The 26,816-nt window shown below is 36.8% G+C and overlaps 1 protein-coding gene across 6 annotated transcripts in view; it reads left to right on the forward strand.

The window, feature by feature from the left end:
* LOC137617265 (transmembrane GTPase Marf-like) overlaps positions 1-26,816 on the forward strand; it is a 76,956-nt gene that overhangs the window by 24,667 nt on the left and 25,473 nt on the right. For 4 of the 6 annotated variants that reach the window (XM_068347250.1, XM_068347252.1, XM_068347253.1 and 1 more), the window contains 6 exons: positions 10,596-10,885; positions 11,054-11,163; positions 11,683-11,793; positions 19,005-19,304; positions 21,969-22,076; positions 22,849-22,869. In XM_068347250.1, coding sequence (XP_068203351.1) covers positions 10,618-10,885; positions 11,054-11,163; positions 11,683-11,793; positions 19,005-19,304; positions 21,969-22,076; positions 22,849-22,869 — 918 coding nt within the window. In that variant the 5' untranslated portion in view covers positions 10,596-10,617. The remainder of the gene's footprint in view (positions 1-10,595; positions 10,886-11,053; positions 11,164-11,682; positions 11,794-19,004; positions 19,305-21,968; positions 22,077-22,848; positions 22,870-26,816) is intronic. The other 2 variants (XM_068347255.1, XM_068347254.1) reach the window with 2 other exon arrangements.

Consider the following 26,816-nt stretch of genomic DNA (forward strand, 5'->3'; position numbering starts at 1 on the left):
TTTTTTTTTGAGAATGAGTCTTTTGGTGTAATAGACTTATAAGTTGGATGTTTTTTGTACTAATTTCCACTTCAAATAAAATGTAGTAGCTTTTTTTCCATTTTATTTATTGTTGGTTATTTGTTCAATAGACAGTCTCAAGTGGACATGGGTACTCATTCACCTTCTTAAATTTGGGTCATTATTTTTATCAGTGTCTGTAGTTGAAGCTTTGATGTTTTTTCTTGTTCGTTACACATTTATTTATCATATGTCCTCTGTTGTTTACAGTTGACTTTTTAATATTGGACTTTTTACTTAGAGCTGGTTTTGCAATGCAGATATGTTTTTCAAGTAGATTTATCAATTTACAGTACATTACATGCTAGCTTGATGTTTTAGTTTTATATAATGCTGGATTAATAGACTGCTATGAATATTCTATGTTAAGTGGCTTATTTAGTCCTCTGATTTATTTCTAGTCCTGCTTGGGCATTACTGCATTGAATGATACAGCATGGGAAAAAAAGCTTATTGTAATTATATATCTTATTTAATTACCTCTTCATTTTGATATTAGCTGTTACCTTTCTTTTGTATGATTTCATTGTTGTAATTGGATAGTTATAGTGATTGCTTGCTTCATAAGCTGCTGGTTCACAGAAGACCATATTTTAGATGTAAAGTGCAGTATTGCATCTACTTACACACAAGCATTGGTACTATTGAACAGAGACTAAGTCTTCTTCAGCATTGTGCTCTTTCTAAAAATATTCTAGATATCTTTTAGATTTTCAATCACTGTCTCAATAGTAATTTCCATCTTTCAAGAGTGCAGAATCAAATATTTACCCTGTTTTGGCTGGTAAATAGTCGGAAAGCCTCCAGTATTGTGATAGGTATATAGTACAGGTACTGTGCAGTACATAATTCATAGGACTTCTATTGATTTGGTTTGAAGAATGATTAATGGCATATTTTCATTTTGAGGTTTATAAATGCATAAATTTTTCTTTGCTAATGGAAGTCTTTTAATGTTTTCTTTTTTTTCATTATTTTTACGTGGTTTTTAGAAATGTCCTATGTCAAATTTTAGGTATTACACTGAATGTAAAGCATGCGATTGATAGTAAGCATGGGAGAAGTCTTTGAATAATAATAATTATTTAAATAGATACTGTAACATCATACAGAATAAAGTTAAAGATAAATTTAAAAGTACAGTATGGTACATTGCTGTCTTGTGAGAAGCTTATAATAAAGACTTGGTTTTTGGAGGTGTTAGAGTTGAATAGTTCTATTATTTAAGGGGCTATGGAAATTACTGATTTTTGCCGATAGAATTATTCATTATTTCAGTCTTGTTTCAAGTTCAAAACAGAAATAGTTGTGGTTTTATTTGTTGTTAAGGAGAGTTATTCATTATTTGTTTTGAGAAAAAATCTATTACTTTATGATTCCCCAAATGTGCATCAGCCGTAATTCCAGACGTGCTTCAGAAAAAGAATAGTATTAGGCCTATACGTACTGGCTCTCTTTACATCCATGCTGCAAAGTCCCCCCCCCCCCCCCCCGCTAGAAAATTATAATTGTATGTGTCCACCTATCTTATACCGACTACAGTTTGGTAATACTCTTTTTTTTTTTACTTTGTTCCACTGTATGTTACTGTATTTCCTACTTTACGTTGCTCATCCGTGAATATTAAGTATGAAAAATAAGTCTCTATTACATACTTCACCACACGTACAATTGGGCTCTACAAGGCACTAGAAGAGTTAGAAGACGCAGGCCCACATGACTGTGGACTATGAAGCAGGAATTAGATGATGATGAATGGAGAAGTATTGAATTAAAAGTTCAAGCTCGAGATTATTGGCGAAATCTAACCTTGGCCTTTTGCGTCAATAGTTGTAGGAGATGATGACATCATTTCATGTGACCTGATGGCGGTCCCTCTTCCGTCATACAGTAAGAAGGAAAAATGGCTTAAAAGACAAAATAAACAGTATTCTTTTTATACAGTAAGAAAAGTTATGCATTTTATATAAAAACAGTACTGGTACCACACGAGATAATAGAAATACGTAGAAATATATACAGTACAGTACTGTACATCTGGCGATGCCATTTCCATCCTTCTCTAAGGTGTGCTATACAGAGATATGCATGTTTCCAGATTGAATTGCTGTTGGCTTCGTTAATTTGTTAAGTCAAACAGTTGATTCATAAATGGTTGGTAACAGTATCATATGCTTAATGCCTTCTTCGACTGTTAAAGACGGAATGAAATTAAGCTGAAATATCATCAATACTGTAACCCAAAACAAGGATTTCTTTAATGAAGATGAAAAATTTACAGCAGCTAGTTTAGAACTTGGTACAAGGTGGCTAAAAAAGCTAACGTTAATATTAGGAAGTACAGTAAGGTCATTGGTGACTTTCAAAGTAGAGCATCTGTTAGTGTACCATACCCTTAATCCATGAGCACTCAAAAATATCACAAAGTATATGCTCCTTGTCGTTTGGATGGCCAAGTGAAAAGCATTGGTCACTATTGTCATTTTTGAAGAATGGTTCTCTTCTTCATACCAGCAGTTAAGGAATACTGCAAGGAAAAAAAGTTCTTCTTTGAAATTTCCGTTGATCCTTGATAATGCACCTTGATATCGTGCATGTATGAATCGCATAGACCCAAATGTAACTCATTTTCTTGCTACTGAATGCTACCACTCTGTTTTAACCTGTGGATCAAGTTGGAATAGCTCTCTTCTAGTGGTGCTGTCTAAGATGTGCCTTTCGTCAGGCAGTTGTTTCATCGTATTGTTAACTAGTTAATATTACTGTACAGCAGTACATTTTTTAATACTGTATTCTGTCAGGATTGTAGAAGATTGTATTGTAAGTACTTTGTTGTCTATTTGGATTGCAATTACTTTGTTGTCTATTCTATCATTATAAGGAACATATTCATAGCAGTTTATTGGAGCATTTCCAGATTACATCACAAATCGATTTTTGGCAAGTCCCTTGGGATCAATTAACGATACCGTATAGGGCGGGTTATTTCTATATTGATTTTGTTTCCAAAAAATTGACCGGTTCATGCTTCTCTTAAGTTGTTTGGTTCTACAATATTTGGAGAAAGTAATTGGCCTTAGCATCGTTGTCTAAACAGCCCTACTCAAATACAGTACAGTACAACCTATAACTTGCTGAATGAGGTATTAATTTGTTTCATTACCTCATGTTAATTCTCATTAATATTTTGCTCCTAAGACGCCTCATATCAGAAGTTCATTGCCTCCAAAGTTCTACCAAGTTCTCCTCTAATGAGTAGAAAGTATCACCACCTATGTAGCTAGGAAGGTGAATTTTGATTGATGAGTTTTAATAAAATTTTAAGGCAAATGTCTTCAGTTTAGAAACCAGTGATTTTCAAAACCCACAAATCATGGGGGATGTAATGGTTTAAAAAACATTTGAAGCTTGCACAAAATAAAATTTCATGGAGAACCTACTGTTGCTAATACTTTTCCTGTTGAAGAATTTCCCAAGACTTTAATCAAAAATTAAAAGAAAAAGAAATTGTTCAGAACTTTTTACAAGACGGCTAAAAAGGCTGATGTTAATGTTAAGAAGTACAGTAACATCATAGGTGACTTCAAACTAGTCAGATTAGATTAAACACCACATTGAATGATTGTTTCCTGCCAGTGGGATGCTTTGCAAGAACCTCAATATATAGAGAGCCAGCTTGAAATTGTTTTTTTTATATGAGGCATGTCTGTAAATGGACCAAATACATATTTAGGCATTTGTAAAGAGATAGATTTGTACTTTTAAAATACAGTTCATGGTAGATAATTGCATGTCAAATTTTGTTATAAAGAAAGGCTGAAACTTTTATACAACTTAGTATGCAGTGTACAGTATATTTATGCTTGTCTCATGGAAAAATTAATTTTGGCTTTTGCATGTACAAGTATAGTATCTGAAATCTTTTTCATATCTAATTTTATTTCAAACACAAATATTCCATATTAATTTTTATATGTTTGTTTCATTTTATTACTACTGTGTGCAAATTATTTGAATTGTAGAATAACATTCTGTAAATGCATTATTCATGAATTATATATGTGAGAGGCTCAGTATAATAATTCAAGATTCTTTGCTATCTTTGTTATTTTGATTTATTGGATAATCTGTATAAAAGAGATGACTATATTTTAAAGAAAAACCACATTAATAGAAAGCCATCCACATTTATGAGTTTGTTGGTTAAGATTTATCAGAAGATATTTTACTAAGATATTTTAATTTCAAAATGACTGTCATTCTCCACTATCTTTAATTTTGATTTGGAGACCCCTATTCTGATCCTCTACTAATAATTGCTTCTAGACACCTACTAATGTTATTCCATGGGTTAGAATATGGTGTTTTGTGTTGCACTAATGGAGTAGATATTTTGATTTAATGATATTGCAATTATTGCAAAGGGTTCTTTAGATTGGAGGACAGTATGTTACTGTTATTAGAATGTTTGAAAGCTTGATGCCTAAATTGGAAATGGATTTCTTATTAACAAAACTAGACAACTAACTTTTATATCAGTGGTTTTGACCTATACATTTTGGCCACCAACACCCTCTTATTGTTCTTTATTTTCTTTTATTTTTCAGGATGCACTTTTTTTATTGTTTCTCTGAATGTTAACAATTTAAGGGTGTTCTCCAGGATACTTTCTTTAATGCTGTATATTTGGAAAGGGAAGGATTTATTTGTAGTTTGTAATCATGAATATTTATGGTGTCCTTGAGAATTCTCTGTTTGTATTTGCATGTCTGGTATTGTGTATATTCTCTGTAAATTCAGGAGTAAGTACTGTATAGTACAGTATGCATAAGGTGCAGGTTATTTAAATGATTAGCATCTCTTGATTAGGGTATTTGCAGTTATATTAGATATTTACTTTTAGTGTAATTAATTCCGTGTTTGAAAATTCCCAAAGTTTCTTGTGAAGGTCATTTTATTATTCTTTGTGTTTAATGTCTATTAGATTTTGATAATAACAGAGGTAATATTCAGTATACTGGTAATTTTCATTGAACAAAACAAAAGAAATTTAATTGAATGACTTATGCACAAGGTTTCCTCAAAACAATAAGTTGGGGGGGGGGGGAGCAGGGTCGCTAATTCAGGATTTAGTATTAATCTCTGTTTTTGGGGTAAATTTAAAAAAAAATTAGATATACAAATTTGTCTTTTAAATTTACATTTTAATGGTGTGCAGTTTTCATATGATAATGCATTTTTTTTTCAATCAAAGTTTACATTCTAATTACAGTATAAAATAAAGCATAAGTATTTGCTATAATGAACAATCTGGGTGTTGTTGCATGTGGTGTACTGTGTCTGGTACATAATAGGCACTGATAAAAGTACTTTTGAGTGTACCTTAAGCTCTAAACTGCATTGCTTTCTGTCTTTATTTTTGTATATGCAGGTATGGAGGGCAGTGGGTACGGTGATGATTAATGACAGGTTTAGGAAATGACTGGGAAATGTATGTCACATTGATTTTTAGCTGCATTCACATTTGGATTGGAGAAGTGGGAAGATGTTTGGTAACTTATTTTAGGACTAAACAGTTTTTGCAAGAGATGAGAATGCCGATGTTGATAATGGGAATATCACTGCTTGAAGGATTGCAAAATGATGAAATAAGAAGAATGGCTGGCATAGTGAGGATGAATGGTGAGGAGGGCTTAGGAGGAACCTGTTATGGGTAGAAGCTTGAGAGGGAGGCAGAGAATTAAATGGCAAGATAAGGTGATGGATGATATATAGAGAACAGATTTGGTGGAAGAGGATGCCTCTGATAGAAGGTATTGGAGAGGGCGCATCAGGAGGTGACCCCTCATTGTAGGGGTAACGTTGGGAAAGAAGAATTTTCTGTAATAGTAGTAGAAAAATTAGAACCCCTGGTGGTTCCATAATGTCACTTATGATATTAGAAATTTGTGAATAATTATTGATGAAAGAAATATTGAAAGTTATTGATAAAGAAATCAGAGTTGTAGGACATTTAGAGGTGACCCAAATTGCTTACAGATCTTGCACATAGGGATGTATTTTTTATTGCATTATCATTTACAGTAAAATGAGTATGGTTACTACAGTTTTGATGCTTTGGTAGCATTTTAATCATTTCAATGTGAGACCAGTGTTCCATATCATGATGAAAGATGTTAAAATGTATTTTCAAGAAACTGATAAGTGAAATCGGTGAATTATGTTATTAAAAAGAATTTAGGGACTGGATTGGATATAATATAGATGGACAGAATCAGGGTTGATTGACCATTCATTATAATATGCTGTTCTGTGTGGATGACAAACAATAGTCGAGAGACAAAGTCAGATAGCTTAGCAAATCTTAGTTATTTATCTGTAATTAGCCTCTCTCCTGAACTAGCAACCACAAAAATTTTCTGTTAGTGGCCCCTATGGTTTGAAAGTTGTCTTTTGGGTTTTAGAAGGCAACCACGAAAAGGAAGCTCTTGAATGGCCTGCGAAGCATTCTTGTTCTCCTTTGCTTGGGTACATATGTTCTGGTATCAATGCATTTGTTTTCTTAAAGACACTTGAGGCTTTATCAGGAATCACCATTTTTGGGATCTGGAATGGCTTTGCCAATAGATTAGAATTTTTGGCCTCCATCATGACCCTAGAAATAGCCTATATATAACCACGGACATGGGTAAAGTTGGTCTCTATTAACACAGTATCTTGATGGTTATTTGCTGTGGGGTTTTTTTCTGTCTTATTGTTTAGGTCATTTTTCCAACATATTTTGTTGGACTTATATTTAATGTCATCCTTGCTCTCTGGATAAAATAGTCCTTTATGGGAGATGTTTGGAGAAACAACTTTGACATAAGTTTATTATGAAATGGATTTGGAGATAATACCAGGTCCATAGTGTAGAGAAAGGTCAAGAGTTGATGTGTTGATGAAAAGACAGTCTGTCTGTTTGCAGGAATTCCTCTTGATCCTCTTTCATTGGAGTTCTTGTTTACAGATGTGTTGCAAAGAAGCTGGTAGATCAATTTCAGGATGTGCAAGCACTGGTTTTGTTACCCCAGAGAACTTCTTTGGCCATATCAGTGTTCTGTTTAGCTACTATTTTCAAAAGTTTGGTTTTCAATTTTAAACCATTGTTTTACAGGAGATTCCTGTTCCACAATCTCAACCAGTGGATTGTACCAGAGTTCCAATATTCTCTAAAATAGGCTACACTATGTACTTGAAATCACCAGTCTTGTTTCCACTCTGATCTAGAATGGTGTACATTTGTGTGATGTAAATAGGTGATCCTAGGCTTTCTTGCTTACTGAGCTGTCTCTCGTGCCATTACTTATCATCCCTTTTTGTTGCATTCAGATTTGGATTTGAGATTAATTTGACTTGCCAATACTGAGTCATAGGTTTATGCGAGGTGATTCTATACAGTACCTATGATATATAATGTGTAATTGTTTCATAGATAAATGAGTAGGACGAATTTATAAGAATAATTTAAAATATTTTTATACAGTATAAAATCTCAAAGTTTTTATTAATGATTTATGCAGCTTGCATTATTGTTTTTATTGTACCTCTATTCAGCTAGTTATTTGCAGTTCTTTTTGTGTAGTATATGGTTTTGTGCATGGCTTTGGAATCCAAATTTTTATTTTGCAAAATTTTTCTTAAGTCTCCTCATAGAAGCATTTTCAGTAGATCCTTTAGGTAGAGTTCATATAGAGTATCTTATGTATGAATTTTGACTTTGTGAATGAGCTTTTGTTTTTATCTACTTTTCCAAAGTTTTTATCATGTATTTTACTTGTTTATCATTAATAATCTTCTGGTGAGAGCACACAAGGAATACCACTGATAATGGCAAATGCAGCCAAAGTTGCATCAATAACAATTTGTATTAACATGAGAAGCTAGGTAAAAAGCTAGGAATAAGGTTGCATAGAATTGGAGTAAAATATTTTGTATTTCAAAATACTGTATAACTAATTCTTGCCCTATTTGAAATAGAATATTCGACAACAGCGTATGTTTAATTCTTACACCAGACTGTCGGATATCAGGGAGATATGAGGGGAAAACAAAGGGTTCTGTGAAATATTGCAGAGATGATGACCTAACATGAACAAGATAGGAAAGGATATTGTCCTTTGAAACTTTTCTCGGTAGAGGCTACAAATATAAATTGAACTAGAAGTACTTGATACTAACTTGGTGATCTCCAAATGAATAAAATTACTTACCAATTAATGAATCAAGAATTATAGTCCATTTCTTTTAGCGATGCATATTTGCACCAACTCGCGGTGGTGCCCTTTTAGCTCGGAAAAGTTTCCTGATCGCTGATTGGTTAGAATTATCTTGTCCAACCAATCAGCGATCCGAAAACTTTTCCGAGCTAAAAGGGCACCGCCGCGAGTCGGTGCAAATATGCATCGCTAAAAGAATTGAACTTTAGTTGCTTGGTCTCTAGATACTTTAGTTTCAAAAAGAGAATATATCAGCTGATGCAGAGGGCTTGCCTGTTGTGTAGAAGGTCACAACTATTGTTAACGGTCCCTTTTCAAGTTCAAGCTGCGATTCGGAACAATTTTTCTACCCTGACCTAATCAATTCTACCCCCCCAAATGGTTCATTAGATCCTTTGGTATTTCCTCTTATTTTTGTGTTACAGTTTATCTAATCAGCATGATATATGGAGCTGGGTTGTTATTACTAATCAATGATTCATAGGTGTGTAAGCATGAAAAGTAAATCCATCTCTTAGCCATTCAATTTCTTATATCATCAAGATTTCAGGTCCATGGCTTGGGTCCTTAGTAATGTACTATAATTGATAATTGTACAGTACAGTATATGAAAAATAGTTTTGAAGTTAGAAAAATTTGAATGTGTTTTTATGTTAATGTATACAGTATGTGTATATTTATATATTTTATGTAGAACACTTGTTCATTAGTGAACTATACCTTTAAAGCAAAACATGCCAGCCTTATATTGTTTATGCATGCTGAATAAAATTATTTATTATTTCAACATATTACTGCAATTATTTAATGTTAATGCACTGTTTTTGCACTTCACAGACCACATGCATCTAAAAAATTTTGCGGGTTTTATTTTTGTTGACAATATGAGTTTGTGTGGTATTCCGTACATTAAGCCACAATGGAAATTTTATTTACCGATGAAGATTTTTTAGCTCTTTATTTTGCAAAGATTTTTTTTTCTTTTTAAGCATATACCTGCATTGGCATCCAAAACAATTCCTTTAGACTCCAAAGTTATGCTAGTCACAATCACTGGAAAATATGGGAAACATAGTCCAAGGTGCATTCTAAGGTATTCAACCAGATTGTTAGAGTGAATTGCATTTCCAACATTGTTTTTTTAGACCTTTTACATGTTGGATTTTATTACCGTCTTAGAAAACATAAAGTGACTGATGATTATTTCATAAATACAAAGATGTTATTGTGTGTCTCGTATATACTGCACTTTTTATTTAATATATGTTTGCTGAAATTATGCAGTGTGGATATCCATCTCAATTGAAAGTATATTAGCATGTTCTGTACAGTAAGCCATGGTCTTGTATATTTTCTTCAATTTGATTTGAAGATTTCAAATAGCACTGAATGACACACTTTGTTGGTTAGCTATGTTCATGGGTAGAGAGGGTGGATGAAGATCAGTAGTGATTTAGGTTTACAAATGCTACCTGCATTTGATTATGACTTTTGTTTGTTATTTTCATTCCTTTGATGTAGGGATGACTTTATTTCGGTAGAAATCAGAATGCAATAATAAAGATTATGAATTACTGATCTTTAAAATGCATTATGGAATTGGGACTGTTGATTATCGTACTGGCTGCTTGAAAAGAGAGCTTGCTTGCTTTATTATAAAATTTCAACTATGTACATAGCTCTGCAATATTTTCTGTAGAATTGCATGTACTTTATCTGCAGTTATTATGGAATTCATGATTTTAACTCCTTCCCCCAAAAGGATAGTAACTTGATGGATAGATAAAATTTATGGTTCTAATATGAAATGGAAGTTGTCAATATATTTTGCAGTTGATATAAACGTTACCAGTATTGAATTTGAAATGCACAGTGTCTTCTATGTAAATTTCAAGTTATAGTTATGTGTAAATTGACATAATAAGAAATTGGGTGTTTGAATTAAGTTATAAATGCTATTCTATTGATATACGTACTGTACATTCCTAGTACATTATACAGTAATTAAATAGGTAAAGAAGCCTTCAGATAAATGGTATGTACTATACAGTACTGAGAATTCTGAGGTTTTTTATTGAAAATAGTTTTCCATTTCTGTAATTAGTGCAATTAAGGACTTTTCTCCACAATACTGATGATTTCTTGAAAACATGAACATGGCTACCATCAAGACCTATACGTTTTTCCTTGACATATTTTTTTCCTTTTTAATTTTTCTTTTAAAGACTGGGTGTTTCACAAGCGTTAAGCTTTTTATTTTCTTGTTTTTTGTTCCAGTTGAGGGTGTTGGTGGTGTATCATGTCAAGTTTGCTTAACCGGTCTACCTCCATGATGAATGGTGGAGGAATGTTCTTAGGGGGGACATCAGGAATGGGTGGGAGTGGTGATGGAGGGGGGGGAGGCACATCATTGCGGGATTCTATAGTAGGTGTGCTAGGAGCACGACACTTAAGAGAATCTCCCACCTCGTCACCTCTGCAGATATTTGTGCGAGCAAAAAAGAAAATTAATGACATCTACCAAGAAATTGAGGAGTATGTTGCAGAAACCACACATTTTTTGGAAGGTAATGTTATAGGCTTTATTAGTTTTGCCCTTTGTTGTGGTTATACAAAGACTGATATATTTTCTTTGAAGTATCATGGATTGGTTACATTAGACTATAAAGTAGGTTAGTTTTTAAAACTTTCTATAAGATTTAGTAATAATTGGAGCCAAACTGATTCAATAACAGGTCTTCACAATGATAAGGGTCTTATTGATGCCAAAGGCTTGGAAGAATTCAGAGCATACAGTGGCCGAGTTGCAGGTATCAAAGAAGTTTTGGCACGAGATCACATGAAGGTAAGCAGTGTTGAAATACCCTTATATTGCAAGATTTTCCTCAGATTTGTTTTACCTTATGTAACTAATAGCTACATGTTATGAGAAGAAAATCTCTTTATTTTGGAAGTTTGGAAATACTAAGGCATTTTATATTATGTTTTGTATTACTGTTTTAGTAAAGTATTATCGTGCTTTTTTTTACCCAAAATGTATTGATAACGATTTTGGTTTTATTAATAAAAAAATTTTCCCTTTTTGAATAAAAAGTTAATTACATTGAATGGTATTTCTCTAGATTATCTGCTTTTATTGTTTTTAATTTGCCTCAATATTTTTTTATAAAATTATTTACAAATGGTTGCTATTAACATGAATTTTGTATAATGTACAGTCATGACCTATAGGCATCATTATGAATTTTTTGCCAAACTTGATGGCAATTTATTGAGTAATTGATATTCATGTTTTAATTTTGTGTTCCGTTAGTGGCATGTACTGTATGGATGCCTAATAGAGCGATGATTTATTTTGTATTAGGTGGCCTTCTTTGGAAGAACATCAAATGGAAAGAGTACAGTCATCAATGCTATGCTGGGGGATAAGATCCTGCCATCTGGTATTGGCCACACTACCAATTGTTTTCTGCAGGTATGGCTTAGGTTTTATTTAGAATTTGGTATTAACTTCTTGTTCATAATACAGTATTAATGACTTAACAGAAGTTTGGAGTTCACGTTATATGGAACCAGAAACATTCAACTCATTTGGCATTATTAAAAAAGAAATCCTATGCAGTACTGTATGCCAAAGTTTTAATAAGCCTTTAGCAGCATCTGCCTAGGCGGAGAATGGTTGCATCATTATATACATATATGTAATTTTTCAATATTAAACTTAGCCGGTGATTATATAAGCTGCAGCTCTGCTGCCCGACAGAAAAACTCTACGTTCAAAATACGCCAGCGATCGCTATGCAGGTAGGGGGTGTACATCAACAGCGCCATCTGTCTAGCAGGTACTCAGTACTCAATGTAAACACGGAACCAATTTTCTCTCTGTCGTGCCACCGGCAAGACCTACTAAATTCGCTATTGCTTACTGGATTGGTTTTCACATATTTTGGTGAAGTACACATTTCTAGTTTTGAGCTTTCGCTATGCAGGTGTTTTATCTTCATCTCAAAACTTGAACTCGTTTTGGATAGATTTAATTATGGTGACAAGGAGAGTATGGACTCTCTTTCACTTTTAAATGGCCGACCCTTCCCTTAGACGGAAGTGTGTTTAGGTTTTTAGTAATTTTGCTTAACACGTTATAGATCTATATATCTCTCCGCCTTTATTAGGCCTCTTCGATTAACTTTCCATTTATTATAAACATATAAAAATAAATTTTTATGTTTTGTTTATATGCGACCTTTCCTGATAGTAGGCGGTCCTTACTTGGAACCGAAGTTAATCAACGTTGAGCCCGTTATATCGTATTTAGCCTTTAAAGAATTTAAAACTTTTTAAAATTTAATGTTTTATGAAAGAATTTCTTTGATAGTCTTCGTACTGTTTTCAAAGATGAACTAACGTTTAGTTTTTTAGACTACGCAGTTGTTGACGTTCAGGACGTTCAACATGCGCTCTATCGTTACGATAGAGAGAGAGTGTATCACGGTTTCACTTTGCAGTAAGAGTAAATCGATTCTGACGTTTTGTTCATTCTTTCTTAGCTTAAATGTTTTAAATTCTATTTTAAAGGAACTTTTTATTTGAAAAACCTTTCAGTTTTTTCCTTTAGTCAAATAACATGTTTTTTTGACGAAATATAATTGGGCTCTTCTCTCAGGTGCGAAATCAAGAGAGAAAGAGAGAGAGAGATAGAGACGGAGGGAAAGAGGAGAGAAAACGTTCCGTTCAAGCGGGTAACGTTTTTCTCGAGTTGCTCTCGTCCCTAGTCGCTGTACGGGGAGGAAGGATAAAACGTTTTTAGTTTTTTATTCTCGTCCCCAGGCTATGTGCGGTGAGAGATTGAAAACGTAGTTATATGAACTAGTGTTTAGTCTCTTTTCCAGCCACTGATTTTTTTATCTTAAAATATGTTTTCTGTTTTTTGCTGGTATTAATGAGCTTGCATTATACGACTGATTTCGCAATTACTACCTTTTAATGAAGGGTAGAATTGCGTGTTTCAGGTAGAAATCAGTAAAAGTTTCGATTTCAGTGAAATAAGTGCAAAACAGAAAATCGATAAAGTGATATGCGCAAAGTGTTACAGTGTTGCGTCCGAGGGTTCGTCTGTTCGTGCCTGTCGTTCACCTAGTCCGGGACCTCTTGCAAGCTCCCAAGCCCAGGGGAGAAGTAATGTCGAACGACTTATGGGTTCGAGAGGCCTTGATCAACGAACAGACGTTTTCCCTCTGTGGTTTCGGGCGTATCTACCCAAGATCGCCCCACCCACTCTAAGACGAGAGAGCCCATTTATTCCTCGTCTGCGGAAGAGGTTTCTCGTAAGAAACCATGGACCAAGGTCTCGCGGCTTATTAAGCGCAAGTCGGTCCTTTCCGCGCAAGTCCAACGGCCCAGTTGTAGCCACTGGGTCAGTTCGGACTCGCTGCAGTTTTCCGACGACTGCTCACCTCCTAAGAGAGGCAAAGCGGTACCGCATCAGGCAGTCACACCGTCTGTTGCCGCACCTGCTCCTGTAGACCCTAGTGGTCTTTGCTGCAGACCATGCAGTCTCAGTTAACGTCATTGATGCAGGACTTTCGTGCGGAGAAGGTTGACACTGCATCAACCTCTAGCCTACAACCAACCACGGTTGTGCGTCCTGTGGACGCTGAGGCGACCTTCTCCCGCACTCCAAGAGAGTCCCGCCACCCATGCGTTCCAGTGTACCCTGCCAGCCGCATGTTGACGTTCAGCGACGCACGGAATCTTCCGTTGACGTTCGCGAGGTACAACAACAGTCTAAGTTGTTTTGTTTTGACGCGGTGCGTCAACTTCCGCATTCTAGAGTTGTTATGACTGCTCAGTCTAGACAGTCAAAGCAGTCTCGAGTGGACACTGTACGTCCTCACACACCTGTTGTGGTTGACAGTTCAGTTGTTGACAGTTCACAGACTGTCAAGCAGTTACATGACGTTGCCTTCTGGTCTGCTACTTATGCACCAGTGAGAGACTCGCTGAGGTAACCTAGCTTTTATCGGACAAGGTTCCTGTGGATGAGGAAGTTGCTGTTCTCCCTCCTACTGATATTCCCTTGAGGACTCTGTCAGATGGAGAGGAGCCTTAAGCTGCTTAGCCTCCTATGGACTTTAATTAAATCATGATGATTTTTTTAAGGATCTTCGTCCGGATCTTGTAACTGCTGCTCCTCGTTCGCCTAAACGTCAGAACTTACACTAGGCCTAGCTACTTCGAAGCCGTTGTTTTTAAGCTAGTGCTCTCTCGCTCTCCTAGAGAGCGTTACGTTGGCTAGGCGACTGGTTTTTGCACCAGGAGGAGTTTTTAGGGATACAGCCTTTGATTTCCCTTCTTTTAAACTGGCTTATAGAGCGAGAGTCTGATATGACACGAGAGAAGTTCTCGGCTTGGGAGTTCATGCCTCTGCCCAGATAGACTTCTCAATTCTGGTAGACTCGCCCTGGCGCCTAGCCAGGAGACGCTCCAAGTTGTTTACAGGTCAACTTCTCAGCTTTTGTCAAGCCTTTGAAGTTTTGCTGTACTATTATGTCACACATAACAAGGCTTTCAGGGATGGTAAACGGTTCCGCCTCAGTCGCTAACCCCGTCTGTTGCCACACCTGCTCCCGTAGACCCTAAATGGGCTTTGCTGCAAGCCATGCAGTCCAAGCTTGCGTCCTTGATAGAGGACTTAAATGCGGAGAAGAACCTTCTGGCCAACAACCTTCCAACCGGTCGGTTGTGCGCCCTGTTGACGCTGAGGTAACCTACTCGCGTCTGCCAGTTGAGGTGGTTCCTCCTTCTGGCCAACAACCTTCCAACCGGTCGGTTGTGCGCCCTGTTGACGCTGAGGTAACCTACTCGCGTCTGCCAGTTGAGGTGGTTCCTCCTTCTGGCCAACAACCTTCCAACCGGTCGGTTGTGCGCCCTGCTGACGCTGAGGTAACCTACTCGCGTCTGCCAGTTGAGGTGGTTCCTCCACCGATGCGACCCAGTGTGGGTTGCCAGTCGCACGTTGACGTTAAGCGACGCTCGGAGGTGGTTGTTGACGTTCAGGACGTTCAACAACCAGCAGAGGTGACTTGTTGTGACGCAGTGCGTCAACCTCAGCAACCCGGTAGGGTGTTGACTGCACAACCCAGACGGTCTAGACAGTTTCGGGTTGACGCTGTACTTCCTCGCGCACCCATGGTTGTTGACAGTTCACAGACTGTGCAGCAGTTCCATGATATTGCGTCCGGCTCCGTCACGCATCCACCAGTGCGACCGGATTCAGCGAGTCAGACGTTGCCCACTCCGTTGCCGTTTCCTCATCAGTTTCGGATGAGGAACCCTCTGATGAGGACGTTGCTGAACAAGACGATCAGCCCCCAGCCCTGCTATCCATCCAGAAGATGCTGAAGAAGGAACGCTGCTCAGTCAGGCTGTGGATGAGTCTGGTAGGGACACTGTCATCCGTGGATCAATTTGTGTCACTAGGAAGACTACACCTCCGTCCTCTTCTATACCATCTAGCTTTTCACTGGAAAAAGGACAAGACGCTAGAAGCGGTCTCGATCCCGGTTTCCGGAAAGATAAAGTCTTGTCTGACTTGGTGAAAGGACTATATCAACCTTAGAGAGGGTCTTCCCCTAACTGTTCAGACTCCCAACCACGTTCTCTTCTCGGACGCATCGGACGTAGGCTGGGGTGCGACATTAGACGGTCGGGAATGCTCGGGATTATGGAACTCGAGTCAAAGGACAATGCATTTCAACTGCAAGGAGCTTCTGGCAGTACGTCTGACCTGGAAAAGCTTCAGGTCTCTCCTTCAAGGCAAAGTGGTGGAGGTGAACTCGGACAACACCACGGCTTTGGCGTACATCTCCAAGCAAGGAGGGACCTACTCTCTGACGTTGTACGAGATCGCAAGGGACCTCCTCACCTGGTCAAAAGGTCTAGACATATCACTAGTAACGAGGTTCATCCAAGGCAACTTGAATGTCATGGCAGATTGTCTCAGTCGGAAGGGACAAATAATTCCAACAGAATGGACCCTCCACAAGGATGTATGCAAGAGACTTTGGGCCACCTGGGGCCAGCCAACCATAGATCTCTTCGCAACCTCGATGACCAAGAGGCTCCCAATATTTTGCTCACCAATCCCGGACCCAGCAGCAGTTCATATAGATGCCTTTCTACTAGATTGGTCACATCTAGATCTATATGCATTCCCTCCGTTCAAGATTGTCAACAAGGTACTGCAGAAGTTCGCCTCTCACGAAGGGACAAGGTTGACGCTAGTTGCTTCCCTCTGGCCCGCGAGAGAATGGTTCACCGAGGTACTTCGATGGCTAGTAGACGTTCCCAGAACACTTCCCCTAAGGGTGGACCTTCTACGTCAGCCACGCGTAAAGAAGGTACACCAAGGCCTCCACGCTCTTCGTCTGACTGCCTTCAGACTATCGAAAGACTCTCGAGAGCTAGAGACTTTTCGAAGGAGGCAGTCAGAGCGATTGCTAGAGCAAGGAGAACATCCACCCTTATAGTCTACCAATCGAAGTGGGAAATCTTCCGAAACTGGTGCAAGTCAGTATCCGTATCCTCAACCAGTACCGCTGTAACTCAAATAGCTGACTTCCTCTTATATATGAGGAAAGAACGATCTCTTTCAGCTCCCACTATCAAGGGTTACAGAAGCATGTTGGCATCAGTCTTCCGTCACAGAGGCTTAGATCTTTCCAACATAAAGATCTACAGGACCTCCTTAAGTCTTTTGAGACCACGAAGGAGCGTCGTTTGGTTACACCTGGTTGGAATTTAGACGTGGTACTAAGATTCCTTATGTCAGACAGGTTCGAAACGCTACAATCAGCCTCCCTGAAAGATCTCACCTTAAAGACTCTTTTCCTGGTATGCTTAGCCACAGCTAAAAGAGTCAGTGAGATTCATGCCTTCAGCAAGAACATCGGATTCTCATCCGAAACGGCTACATGTTCTACAACTTGGTTTTCTAGCCAAAAACGAGCTGCCTTCTCGGCCTTGGCCAATATCGTTCGATATTCCAAACTTATCGTATGGTTGGAAATGAACTAGAAAGAGTCTTATGTCCTGTAAGAGCTATTAAGTTCTATTTAAAACGAACTAAACCTTTACGAGGCCCGTCTGAAGCTTTATGGTGTTCAGTTAAGAAACCATCTTTGCCTATGTCAAAGAATGCTTTATCCTATTTTATCAGACTGTTAATACGAGAAGCTCATTCCCATCTGAATGAGGAAGACCAAGCTTTGCTGAAGGTAAGGACACATGAAGTAGAGCTGTCGCAACTTTCGTGGCCTTTAAACAAAATAGATCTCTGCAAAGTATAATCGACGCAACCTATTGGAAAAGCAAGTCAGTGTTCGCGTCTTTTTATCTTAAGAATGTCCAGTCTCTTTACGAGAACTGCTACACTCTGGGACCATTCGTAGCAACGAGTGCAGTAGTGGGTGAGGGCTCAACCACTACAATTCCCTAATTCCATAACCTTTTTAATCTTTCTCTTGAAATGTTTTATTATTGTTTTTGGGTTGTCCGGAAGGCTAAGAAGCCTTTCGCATCCTACTTGATTTGGCGGGTGGTCAAAGTCATTTCTTGAGAAGCGCCTAGATTAGAGGTTTTGATGAGGTCCTGTTGTATGGGTTGCAACCCTTGATACTTCAGATCCTAGGGGTCGCTCAGCATCCTAAGAGGATCGCGAGGCTCCGTAAGGAAGACGTACTTAAAAAGGCAGAGTAAGTGTTCAAGTCGACTTCCTTACCAGGTACTTATTTATTTTGTTTGTTATTTTGAATAACTGCTAAAATGAAATACAAAATACTTAGCTCATAATAATGTAAACAAGTAATGCTGGTCTCTACCCACCCCCCTGGGTGTGAATCAGCTTATATAATCACCGGCTAAGTTTAATATTGAAAAATGTTATTTTTATTAATAAAATAAATTTTTGAATATACTTACCCGGTGATTATATATTAAAGGACCCTCCCTTCCTCCCCAATAGAGACCCAGTGGACCGAGGAGAAAATTGGTTCTGTGTTTACATTGAGTACTGAGTACCTGCTAGACAGATGGCGCTGTTGATGTACACCCCCTACCTGCATAGCGATCGCTGGCGTATTTTGAACGTAGAGTTTTTCTGTCGGGCAGCAGAGCTGCAGCTTATATAATCACCGGGTAAGTATATTCAAAAATTTATTTTATTAATAAAAATAACATATTTCATATCTCTTATTATTGAATGTGTCGTTAGGCTATCAACATGCTAGTGCACCTTTGCTGTGTATCTATCTGACAGACAACTTTAACTCATAGATTCTGACATGCTAGCATACCTGCCTCTATTACAATCTGTCAGGTTTCTCAAAAATAATAACATCATCTGAGGGAGTCCCTGAGTTTAGTGAATTAATAGGAGAGGTTTCCTCACACATAATCGATAGGTATCTCTTTGGCAGAAAAAAAATTTCCCTATTCATATTTTTGTTCTCTCTTTTCAGTTTGTTTTTCATTTTAAACACTGATGATATATCTAAATAATTAGAAATGCAGTACTCATTTATCTGTATACAGTAAATAAATTATTTGTGAAATTTCTAGATATTAGATAGAAGTATAAATTTAATTTATCTCTAAAACACATGGGAAATTTGTTATGTTGTTTTACAGGTTGAAGGTGTGGAAACTAGTGAACCATACCTGACGACAGAAGGAAGTGTTGAAAAACAAAACATAAAGGGTATTGGCCAGTTAGCCCATGCCCTGTGTAATAATAAACTAGGCGATTCCTCTTTAGTGCGTATTCACTGGCCTAAAACAAGATGCTCTCTTCTCAGAGACGATGTTGTCCTTGTAGATTCTCCTGGCATAGATGTCTCAGAAAGTCTAGATGAATGGATTGACAAACATTGCCTTGATGCAGATGTATTTGTGTTAGTCGCAAATTCAGAATCAACTCTAATGAACACTGTAAGTAAAATATCTGTCATAGTTATTTTAAGTTACTGTACTTGTTATGTAGGATACATAGTCCATAATCAAAGATTATTGTAATTTAATTTTTTTATATTGAATAAATTTTGTTCCAATTTAGTGTAAAAGCCTTTATATAGGAGAATTTTTTAAGCAAAGCTGGATCAGTCATTGAAGTCTGTTATACTGTAAAGGTATTTAAGGTGAGGTGAAGGTAGTACCAGTCATTTCCCTGGTTGAACCCTCACATAATCTTTGGCCATCATTCTTTTATGCTTGTTACTGCTCATATGATATCCCTTCTTGAGAGTGGAAATGATGGCTACTGGTTCAGTATGTGAAGTTCAGCTTTAAAAGGAAGACAAGTAAGACCTATTTTTTGTCTAACCAAGAAGAAATGTGCTTCCATTTCTGGTCAACCCCCATAACTGCATTGTTTTGAGAGGGATCAAGTGGGGATGGCTGTATGTTCTTCCTTCCCACTTGCATGATCTAGGAGAGCTTTTTATGTATGCTCATCAACCAGCCCACCAGCATAGCTGCGACTCCACTTTTTTTCTTAGGCTACTGGCATAGCCTGTCTAGTCATTAAGGGTTCTCTGGTTATTTTTTAGGTTAACTGGTGAAGCTTTGTATGCTGTCTTGACATTAGAATTTACTGTCATTTTATGTGAACCCATATGCTACTGCTGCTGTAATTCCTGTATGGAGTTTTTGCCCAGCTAGGATTACTGCTGCTACTGTGCCTCTTGGATCTTTTAAAGTACTTGCTTCAACAATATCTGCTGTGTTACAGAGACTAAGTGATGGTTGAAGCTCAGTCATCAGACTGCCAGAGAGTTAGTTGATAGACTAAAATACTTTCCATGTTAGAAGTCTTCCCAAACTTTGCATTGTTATCACTTTCTTAAAAGTCTTTTCTTTGGAAGGGAGATGGGCAATTTGGCTCGGTAGGATGATTCACTATCCATACTGTTACTTTTGACCGGTGAGTACTTTTCCATGTTTTGCACTGATTTTGGCTCATTTCTAGGGATAGTTGGCTGTTCTTGCCCCCCTGGTATGCTGTGTGCTTGACTGGTTACCTGTGTATGGTATTTTCCTGTCTCGGTCACCAGTCATCATAGCTTTAGTGGCAGTCAACCTTTGCTCTGTATGGTTCTGGGTTACCTAAACCAATAGCATGTACGGGCCGTATTTTGCTCATGATTTATCACCTGTGTATTTTACCAATCACAGGTTTAATGGCTGTGATATTCACAGTTGTGATATCTCCCTTGACCTTCAAATTTTTCTGGGGTTTGACCATAGTCTACCATGTGATACCATGAAACAGTTTTAGGTGAACTTGTACTGGTCATTGTGCATAGTACCGACCCCAGCTTTGCTTACTTAGTCATATAAAGTGAGATTGCCTCTTAACCCCTTACCAAACTCCATTTTCCCAGTTCTGTCATGCTTTACCTTTATGAAGTTGGATTGGACAGGTCTCATTCAATTTCCATGTACCTTGAGATACCGGAGCAATCATCTTGCTATTATGATGAGCCTCCTCTTTTAAGAATAAGAACCTTTTACTGACTGGAACTGCAGTTGAGAAAAAATTATTCAACTCGCTCGGCAGTTGGAATGGGCTCAGGAATTTTGTCTCTTTTTTGAAGTACCCCTGCATCCTTCAAATGTCCTTAACCTGAAGATCATAGTATTCTTTACAGTTTCCCATGACTGCAAGACTTGCTCAGTACAGTATTAATTTGAGAACATCTTTCAGGGACACTCAGGGGAAAGCTCAGTGTGAGGTAAACTATTCATTAACAGAGGATTTTTTAATCCCCCTTTGGTTCATAGCTTCACCTACATTATTAGCCTTTTACTTCACTTCTCAGATTGATCCTCCTGCCACCAGTGTCTGGTCTTATTGCCCAAGTTCCATACATCTATGCTACTAAAAACTTACTTCATATCAAGAAAAAAGAATTGAGGAATATATAACAGAAAATATTTATCTAGCAGATAAACAAGTCTCATTTAGTGACTTTACTGGTTATGGTGCCTGGCCTTTGGCCCAAGCCCTATTAACTAATCGTTAACAAGTCTCCAAAGTCATTGAAATTTCCATCAATATACCAATTTTTTGCAAAATCGAAGTCAACTTGAAATGTACATATTTCTCTAAAGGAAGTTTATCAAACATTACACCTAGAATGTTGGATGACCAAAGTGTAGGTGAAGGTCTGATCTACCAACAATTATACTTTAAGTTTTGTTATGGTTCACCTGAAGTCTATAATTTTGTGTAATGTACTAATTTTAATTAAATCTTGTTTCAAGAAAAATAATTAGGTTTTACTGTATCATCTTCATCTACTTCTGAATAAGCAGTCAGAATGTTATCTATGCCAAACCACTTGTAAAACCTGTGTAAAATGAATAGTACAGTAGTATACCAAAAGCTGTACCATGAAAAACACCAGCTATTACATTTACATAGTATTCCCCAAAGTAACAGTTACCAAGTACTTTTTGTAATACTGACCTGTATATTTAGATTAGAGATAGTGAAATTCTACTCCAATTTCCATTTGCCTGAGTTTGAAAATGATTTAACTGCCCTTACTAATTTTTCTTGTCTCTAATCTATTATCTTTTTATGATCTTCAGGAGAAAAACTTCTTTCACAAAGTCTCCTCAAAGTTGTCAAAGCCCAACATTTTCATTCTTCAAAATAGATGGGACATGGCTGCATCAGAACCAGAATTTTTGAATGAGGTAAGTTAATTCCTGAAAATGTTTGGATTACATTAGATTGCAATTTTTTCTCATCAGAATATTTTTAAGTACCACATCAACAATCTTGTACAGTACTGTACTTACTCATTATGCAAGTAGGCTCATTACTTTAGGTTTTGTGACCCTTGTAGTTGTTTTTTAAGTTTACTTGTGGTTGTTGGTTTAATTCTTGTAAGGTATAGTGGTTGTATAGCTATCATGTTAGGAATAAAAATAATATTTGAATAGTTTTGTAGAACTGCAGGATATTTACATTTTTTGAAAATTTGAAGGCACAACTCCTTCTAAATAAAGATAACATTATATCTTAAAAATATAAATTATTGGTAAATGATGTGTAATGAGAGGACAGTCTATGAAGGTGGTGGATGTAAAGTGATAGAAAATTATCTGAATTTGGTAGGCTTCAATTATGCATTGAAATAAAGGAAAAAGTTTTTCAAGTGTTTGTGTCTACATGTGCAAAGTCTGCTTTGGCATTTCAAAAAGCTATATTGCTAAAGTACATTACAAATATAGAATATTATACTTGAAATTAAACCTAGTAGTGTAATGGTTTATCATCACTTAGACTTGTCAGTGCTGATTATAATACAGTCTAGATTTGAAATGTGGAAAGTATATGTAGTGAATTTAGCATTGCCTCTTTGTGCTAAAATAGAATGGTATACCAACCGTCTGTACAGTGCAGTTGATTTTGTTTTATAATGTTGTATTTGGTATCTAATAGAGTATCTATTGGGCCTTATAGCCTAACACAGGACAATGTGAGGTAAGAACATTTACTCCTTTTGTACTTTTAGAAAATTGAGAATGAATAGCTTTGCTTATTTTATAGATATTCTTCATTTTAGTGTAGGTACAAGACTCGCCCAATCTCTATTTTATGGATACTTTCCTCTAAATGTTTCCTGTGAAATTTTCATCTTATGAAAGAAACTGAACAAGCTCATATTTAACCCATACAGTATTTGGTCCCTTGTGATAATATCCTTCAACAATACTTTTGATCTTACCTTTGTCAAAGGGCATGGCTCTAATTTCACTCCTTAATGAAGACAGCTGAGATTTTTCTTTTAGTCTTAAAATTCACACTAGATAGAAATGAATGATACTGCTAAAAGGGTTTGTGTATGGTGACTACATTGGTTATCCTAATGTTGGTACTATACAAATGTTTTTCCTAGCATCTGGTAGCACTAATATATCATGTAGATATGAACTAAAGAGTTTAGTGAAAAAAAATTAAATGCATTTAATTTCTGTACATGAAAAATTTCTAGATAGATTACAATGAGCACTTACTACACTTGCCATAAAGCAAAGTAATACTTAGCGTAAAATGCATGTGTACATAATAACCATAAAAGATGTGCAAGGTAAAGTTGCTCTGCACTGTTCAGTGGTATACAGACAGTACATTTATTTGACTATCACAGCACAGATATGTTGGAGGCATAAGGTAATTAGCAACCACAGAAGATTTTTGAGACAGCTTATCACAAAGTACGTCATTTATGAAGGAAAGTCACAGCACTAAGTAGACGCTTTATGTTATCCCTTTGCTGAGCCGCATCCATTTTCATCTTGCTTTACGCTTTAGTAGGTACAATCCATTTCTAGCTGTTTTATCATACCTTGTGTACCTGATAAGTTATTGTTCATTTTGTTGTAATCTATTGTTATAGGTACCTTTGTTGTGAATTTCTAATGCAGTGGTGTTACAGTAATGATAATGATAATTATTTCAATCCTTCCACAATATTCATGTTCTTAATGCTTTTGAAGTGCTAGGTTCTCGATGAGAATTGAAGAAAACTGTTCCTAGTTTTGAAAGGATTGAGAGGCTATCCAGAAAAACAACTGAATATTTTCTGTGGAGTATTTGAACGAGTACAGTATTTCCATGTTCCAATTCACTCAGAATTCAAGAAATTACTTCAGTTCATGTTTCAAGGGGAAGATATTCAATTCATGCTCCTTTGCTTCAGTCTCAACACAGATCCATAAGTATTCACTAAGATTATGGCTTCAGTCACCAAATGGTTATCCTGAAGTTTCCATATACTGTACAGTATCATAGCTTTTAGACAAATTATTGGCCATATCAGATTCCCTTCCAGGGATTTTGAAGTTTCAGAGATTGCTCTTAGATTTGTCTAATTTGGGGACTAATTAACCTCAAGAAATCTCTTCTTTCTCCTACTCAATTAATTCTTTATTTATGTATTAATATAGCTTCAAATCCTTCTCGCGGTTCTCTTTCAAAGATTTGATTCCATCCTCAAGATTCTGTGGGAATTCAAGCCTCAATAATCTCTGTCCACCCTAAAGTGGATGAACCCTCTGTGCACCATGTCCCTCCTAGAAAATTTCATCCCTCATGGTTGGATGAAGTTGCTTCTATTCCACCTAAGGAATACCTTAGATGGAATAGTATTTCTGCTCTAATGAAAATTCTTATTTCACACTTACCAAGCATAGACAAAATTCTGGCTTAGTAGGGTTGCATGGAATGTCTCCAATTAGCCTAGAAGTCAAAATTATAGCTATAATGTATCCCAATATTGCTAGTGATTCCATCAAAGGATTGTGGGTCACCTTTTTAGTCAACACATCTTATGACTATGGACGGCAAAGGAAGCTATACTTCCCATCTGCTAGCAGTCTTCAAGGGAAAGTAATAGCTTTTCATGCAGACAATACCACAGCAGTTTCTTGTATCATCAAGAAGCAAGGAGGTATTACATTAGAGACCCTTTCTCCTAGTACAGATACTCCTTTGCTGAACAGCCCCGTAATGGGGTCGTGCCATCAATACACCTCACACTGTCCACTGCAGGCATTACTTGATGATCTTTGCAGCGTTCCTTTGGCCCTTAGCTGCACTTGCTCAAATCCTTCTGCTTTACCTCCATTCCTGCTTTCTTTCTTAAATTTTGCTCTCCAACCTGTACTAACTTTAAATTCATGCAACTGCAAGGTTTTCCCAGTTTCACTAGCCTTGGGTTATTATAATTCAGTTTGTGCCAAGCAAATGAATGTCTCAGTGGATCAGATCAGCAGACTGAATCAGCTGTTACACACAGAGGAATCTCTCTCTTCTTACGTTTGTTTGGAGTCATGTAAGATTTTGGGCTGACCAAACATCGATATTTTTGCCATTTCGCTGTGTTGAAAGAAATGTTATGCTTCCCTGTTCTAGATCCTATGACTTGGTTTCCACCTTTCACCTTGATAAGACAGAATCTATTCAAATTTAAGACTTTGCACAACTCCAAAGTGACCCTCATTGCTAAATATATAGAACAGAGAGAATGATTCACAAACATGTGGCTCTTTCTGTCAGTTTACTCCCGAGTGTTGCCTTCCAGGAAAGATTCCAGATAACCCCCCTTGCCCTCATCAGACCCAGAACCACTCATGCATTGTATCTATGCATGGAAACTCTCCAGTCTCCTCTGAATAAAAGGCTTTTTAAGCCCTCTGGAATGTTCTTTGAATTATTTTATTTGTGAGGATTCTGGAGAAATGCTCCTATGTCCAGTTAGTGTCTGGAGAATTTATTGGAGTAGGTATTCAAACTGACACATTTTTAAAAACTTGTGTTGTGGTGGGAGTAAACATTCTCAATGTTTGTACAAAAATAGGATATGTGCTTTTTTTCTGATGAATCTTTTTGCGAGTGCATTAAATGATTCTTTCTTCACTTAGTAATGGGTCAGAACCCATGACATTCAAGGAGAGAACTTCCCTAGGTAATATAAAGAATATATATTTGAAAAAGGTAGCTACTCATCCTCAGTAATTGTTCTATTATATATATATATATAAAAGATATCTATTTGGTTTATGAAGCCTGTAGACATTTAGTTACTTTATTATCAGCAGGGATATGCTACATTAAGTTTAGTTGGCTCTCTTCCTTTTTAATTTTGAGGTTTTAAGTTTTTGGAAGCTTAAATGTCCATCATTGCTTTAGCCTTGGGAAGTTTATATACTATACTGTACTTCGGTTTAATTGGTAATCTTTTCTGTGTAGTGTTTGTGGTCTCTGACAACTAGTTTTATTAATGACAGACTTTAATAATCCTTTATATTTACTTCTTATATCACAGTGAAGTCTCAAGTTTGTTTAATCCTTATCTGTTGCTTGTAGATACAGTACAGTACTTGAAATTAAAATTTCTGGTGAGAACATTTTTTAATACTGGTACAGTACTGTTTAGTCTAAAATGAGTTATTTTGCACCTTTCAGTTGAGATTTTTCTCTTATTGAGTACCATTATTCACCATCTATTTTAATGTGGTAATCAGCACATGGATTTATTCATGGAAATCATTTGTTTTTTATACCGAAAAATGATTGATCCCATACCCTCCTCCCCACTTATATTACACTTTTTCTCCATATTTGAATCCATCTTATTGTGGGTTAGAAAACATTATAAAGCTTCCAAGATGCTGTTGCCATTTGGTGATATCACATGACTATGGGGGTTATCATCTTTCATAGGTTAAAACTACTACTCTATTTTTCCCCATCGAGACGCTCGTGCTTTATAAACATTAAGTACATTAGTTTTGATTAAGGGTTGAAAAAATAAATTTCTAATAATCTGGTTAGTAATGATAATACAGTGATAATTGCTTCATAAACATTAAGTACATAAGTTTTGATTAAGGATCAAAAAATTGAATGTACGGCATAATAATTTG

The sequence above is a fragment of the Palaemon carinicauda genome, chromosome 23, assembly GCF_036898095.1.
Source record: "Palaemon carinicauda isolate YSFRI2023 chromosome 23, ASM3689809v2, whole genome shotgun sequence".
In the NCBI taxonomy this organism is placed as follows: Eukaryota; Metazoa; Arthropoda; class Malacostraca; order Decapoda; family Palaemonidae; genus Palaemon; species Palaemon carinicauda.